General features: G+C 48.4%; 1 protein-coding gene across 1 annotated transcript in view; it reads left to right on the top strand.

Annotated features, from left to right (window-relative positions):
• The window catches only part of FAM167A (family with sequence similarity 167, member A), a 10,442-nt gene extending 9,125 nt beyond the window's left edge, over positions 1-1,317 (top strand). Inside the window, exon 2 of the mRNA XM_009319704.1 lies at positions 1,054-1,317. Coding sequence (XP_009317979.1) covers positions 1,054-1,317 — 264 coding nt within the window. The remainder of the gene's footprint in view (positions 1-1,053) is intronic.
• The last annotated feature ends 3,967 nt before the right edge of the window (positions 1,318-5,284 follow it).

The raw sequence follows: 5,284 nt of genomic DNA on the forward strand, positions 1-5,284 counted from the left end.
GGCAGACGTAGGACTGTCTTCCAGCCGTTTTTGTTTCCTCCTTGTCTCCAGTAGTTAGAGAGAGATTTAAGCTGCAAGGTTTACTAAGAGCTGTTCGGCTTCTCTCCCACCACTCTCTTTTCTTTGTGGCTTGTGGTTTGTTGCTTTTCTGTGAGGAGGGATGTGGGGTGAGACGTGGGGATTATCTTATTGGCATCTGCTGTTCTAGCTCTGCCTGTTTCTGTTCCCCAGACACAGGCTGATTTTTCCACCAAGTGTTCACCTCCTTCTTTCACCACCCCCAATATCCTGTGGCAATAAATTTTCTGCTTAATTATAAGTTGGAATTAAAAAAAAGAAAAGAAAAAGCTCTTTTCTTTCATCACTTCTGAATCTTCCACCTTCCGAAGTTAGGTGCCAGCGGAGGAAAAAACCCTCCAAAACACTTAGCTCATTAGCCTGCGGGATAGTTGTTCTCTCTCCTGTGGGAAACCATGGAGGTCCCATCCCACGAGCCACTTCAGATCAGCGAGATAAGCCATGGGGGATGTGGAGGGCTGTGTTCCCTGCTGTTGTGAACAACCTCTGATTTATGCAGGCTGGAAACCGAGGCTGGGTATTTGGGGATCGGTTCTCTGGGGTTCTTTTAGTTGGTCCTTTCCACCTCTAATTGCTACTTCTCACTGTGGCTGCTCTCTTATGAGCAAAATTAATTTGGGCTTTGCTTAAGGTTGAGATGGAGGCTACGAAGCCTGCACTGATGGATACCTAAGCCAACAGCCTTGGCGTGGCTGGTTTTAATTCCAGTTTCCTGGTGCTCCTGATAACCTGAGCAGGCACAGACTTCCTGAAGGCTAAAAATTCATCATCCTGAGCTGGTATGTGACTGGGATGCATTGCTGGCTTGGAAGACCCCCGTCTCCCTCCCAGTTCTTTGCAATGGGGTAGCATTTCTAGATGAGTTACGATTCCAATGATTTGGTGCAACCTCTAGTAGGGAGCAGCACGATGAGCAAATTTGCTGTGCCCTTGCCAATACCCTCTTCCCTCCCCACCCTCCGTCTTGTGTTTCAGGCAGAAATGCGCCTGCAGGACCAGCAACTGGCGAGGCAGCTCATGCGCCTTCGCAGCGATATCAACAAGCTGAAGATCGAGCAGACCTGCCACCTGCACCAGCGCATGCTCAACGACGCCACGTACGAGCTGGAGGAGAGGGATGAGCTCTCCGACCTCTTCTGCGACTTCCCCCTCGTGAGCTCCTTCAGCCTCTCCACGCCGCTCAAGCTCATCGGCGTCACCAAGATGAACATCAACTCCCGCCGGTTCTCGCTGTGCTGAAGTGGGGAAGAAGAGGGAAGGATGGGGGACAAAGAGAAAGAGGACTGGGCAGCGCCAGGGCTCTCTCCGCCTGACGGCTGGGCGAAAAGAGGCCAAAGAGGGGCAGAGGAAACAGGAGCAAACAGGGAACCCACAGCTGGCCTTGGTGGCAGGGCAGAGCAGCAGAGTGGGGCACTGAGACGGCACAGAGATGCTCGTTGAGAAGACAGGCCCTGCACGGAGGAAGCATGGAGAGCATCTGAACCCAACATGTGCACTTAGCCTGCTCCTTTGCAAAGTCCCTTCTCCTTCTCTTCCCCCCACAGTAACTAAGAGAACGCAGCTCCAATGTGGCTGTTTGTACTCAGAAATCAAAGGGTGTGTGTGTCAAAGATCAACCACAAAGCAAAGCAAAATCCTTTTTCCCTTCCCCTTTACCTCCTCCCAGGCTAGAGCCATCTCTTCAGAGTCACTCTCCTCCCTGGATGTCTCCTTGGGCTTCGATCCTCAGCCTCTGCTGGCCCAAGCGCAGGGTCCATGGGGCTATTTTCGGGTAGGAAGCTGATTTCCAGTGGAAAGGAGCCCTCCCAGCAGGTGAGGGCCTGTGGGTTAAATGGTATGCAGTGAAGTGGTGAGAAGATGTGTTTGTTGACTTGCTCCGTTGAGTCCAGTGTACCCTAGCTTAATTTTGCCTGTGGTATAGATTGTGGACAGATCATGGACACATTTTTATAGAGACTCCAGCCAGCCAGAAGTCGCCTGTGTGCCCTAGAAGTTATACCCAGAGCAATACACGTTCCTGATCTTGTTGTCAGCAGTGGCCACAAGACACCGCATGGTTACCCCCGCAAGCAGTAAGGCAAAAGAGGGTAACTTACAGCCAAGACATCTCATATCAGAGAAATCACCCCAGGCTGACATTCCCCAACAGCAGCACCAGCAAATCCTGGATCCTCTGTAGCAACACACATCCATTAAAGAAGGGAGCTTCAAGAGGAGAAAAGGGACTTTCGTGTCATGAACATACAGTGTGACTACAAAATTAAAGGGAGAAATATTGCTGTGATGAGCTTTGGACCTCCAGCAAACACATGGGATTCCCTCCCTGCTTGGCAGTATGTAAGATGGATGCTATATTTTCTTGCCTTTCACTGCACACAGCTGCACACCAGCCTGTACGTGGCACGGAGGGCAGATACACCCGTGGTGTAGCCCAGCAAGGGCAAGGACTCAAGAGGTCTAGTCATGGCAATCTTGGGACACCTGGCACCCAAGACAGTCTGTCTAGAGGGAGCGTGGGTGCCTCTAGGCTCTCCCTCCTGTGCCAACACCTCTCCTGACCATGTCAGAGCAGTGCAATCTCTCAACCCATCACCCCAGCCCAACTTTGCTCTCCGCTGCGTGCCCAAGCAGAGAGCTCTGCGGCTGAGTGAACGTGACTGTGTCCACGCAGCACTAGCCCAAGCCCCGGGGACGAGTGGGAGATGCAAGCCAGCGCTGAGCTGAAAGCTGTGTGGCTGTGTTGACGTGCCTGTACCTGGCTGTGTCTGTAAGCCGTGTGTGTGCATAAGTTGTTGTGTGTGTGTGTGCACATCGTGAGCCCGCAGGATGCCTCTCTCGGGAGGTTGAGTAGTGGACCCACGTCTTTGTTCCCAAACGTGACGTGAACCAGAAGCCGATGACACTCTGCCGTGCCTGGGAAAATGCAATAAGGCTTCAGGACTTGGGGTTTCCACAGAGAGCTTACGTCCATGCAGAGAAGACAAATAATTCGTCTGCCTCCACAGGTCTCTGTGCGAAGAAGAAATAAACATCACAAAGGGGTTCATAGCCACACGGGGCTGGGGACTGGCGGGGGACTCCGGAGCTGAGTTCAGCCCTCTATCTCCTATAGTACGTTCCCCCTCGGTGATGCCTCCCACTCCACTTCAAAGATCACTGAGTATCGTTTCTTTCTGCTAAGGAAGGAGGTATTTTGGGCACTGGTGCTCTATCTATACCAGTAAGTTAATCATTGCCGTGCCTGGGTGCTGAATCTTGTGCTGCCCAGGCGATGAAGGTTTAATAGGGTTGTGGCCAGACTGTCTGTTGGCCTCTGGACAAGACAACCAGCCACGATGCTGTTTAGTTTACTAGTAGAGAAATAGCCTTATTTCCCCATGGACATCTTGAAAAAGGAAAAAAAAAAAAAAACCCCATTAAAATAATTTTTTGTTTACTTTTTTAATTAAAAAAAATCAATTCATGTCCCACATGTTGATTTTCAGAGGCATATTCGATCAAAAGATAGCAATGACGACTTTCCAGTGAAAATAATGCCTTGGAAGAGGGGGACTGGTTCTCTCTAGGCTCAGCTAGAATCAACTGTAGGGTGGACCTGCCTTTGGGCTCTTGTCTGGTAGCTGAATGCAGGAGGTTAGTACAAGCACAGTCTTAGGAGTTCATTATATGTGGCATTAGAAATATCAGACGTCTGGGTTCCAGACATGTATTTTCTGCATTAAGTGGAATGAGGGATGGTTATAACTGCCAGCTGTTCGTCGAAATGCACAATTTTTTAATTATAAAATTATGTCTGTATTCATTTCTGCCTCTGGTCTCTCACTGTGTTTGGTGGCTCCAGCTCTGCCTGGAGAGTGGTTGGGGAAGCGCCAGTCTGGTGTGTTCAGGGTTTACAGGTGTGCAGTCTTTCCCGTCAGGTTTCTCTATCCATACACATCACTGAGACATTCCTGCAGCTCCATCAGCAATTGCTCCGCCTTGCAGTCTGGAGGAGATGGGAAGAAATTAAGGTGGGAACACTTATTACGTATTTGGACAAAAATGTATGGGAAAGAAAGCCAAAAAAAAAAAAAAATCACTCTTTTATGTTGGGTTCTGTTTTGTTAGTCAGCCGCTGAGTCAAAAGTGGGTCCAGGCACTTAAAAATATATCAGGCTAGGGAAGAAAAATAAATAGAAGTATGTCTGATTTTTGCTGGACTTTGTTTAAAAAAAATGGGTATCCAAAAGTTGGGTGGGCCTTGAGAAGCATGAGTTCAGGTCACTGCTCCCCACAAAATTCCGAGAAAGGAGCCCACAGATCTCAGCTGTCTGCAGTGAGATGGTTCATGCCCTCGAGTGCCTCTTCCTCCCCTCATACAAGTGCTTAGAGCCATGTCCCCTTTCCTGGGTGACCTACGACGCCTGCAGAGAAAGGCTGGTGGCAACCAAGGTTGGCACTTCTGGGGTCCATCCTGAAAATACCCTTTAATGAGACCATGTGTGTGGACCACCGAATCAAGGCCGTGGTATCTCCACCTGGAGCACCAGTGGCATCCCGGAGGTGGCTGCTGCTCCATCTATTTGAAGCAGAGATCTACTGGACATTGATTCAAGGGTTGTCCACAGCCACCCAGCAGTGAGACATGTTCCTCGCTGAAATTAAAGAGCAAGTTTGAGACTAGTCTGTGTGAATAATTAACTGCATTTTTAATTTAGATGGCCAGACTGGAAGAGCATGGATTTCTCCAGGCTAACTAGAAGATCAAATTTCAGATTATTCTTTCTTGCCCCAAAAAGCTCACATATATGCAAATTTTGGATGGGGGAAGTCAGTCTAGCATTCTAATTGATTACATTTTGCTTTTACTTAAAACAGTTCTAAAAATCTTAATTTAAAACTGAAACCATTAACACCTCATTTTCATTCAAACATTGTTTTGTAACAAACAGTCAAAGTATTTTCCCTGAAATAGCCTTAATGAAACTTTCCCACTCTCTCTCTTTCAGTGGGTATCAGCCATTCATCCAGCTAGACCCAATCCTTGAAGTTCTAGTCAACCCAAAGCTCTATATTTTTTTCAGCATGAAGAAATCAGTTAAAAATTAATTGGCCCAGCTTGATTTCTGACTTCCTTTGGGTCAATTAAGAGGAAACACAAGGCAATTTTACACATTTTAACTTACGGTCAACTGGCCACGCTCCTTGGCATGATCTGCCACGACGT

Source organism: Pygoscelis adeliae, unplaced genomic scaffold (genome assembly GCF_000699105.1).
Source record: "Pygoscelis adeliae isolate BGI_AS28 unplaced genomic scaffold, ASM69910v1 Scaffold121, whole genome shotgun sequence".
Lineage (NCBI taxonomy): Eukaryota > Metazoa > Chordata > Aves > Sphenisciformes > Spheniscidae > Pygoscelis > Pygoscelis adeliae.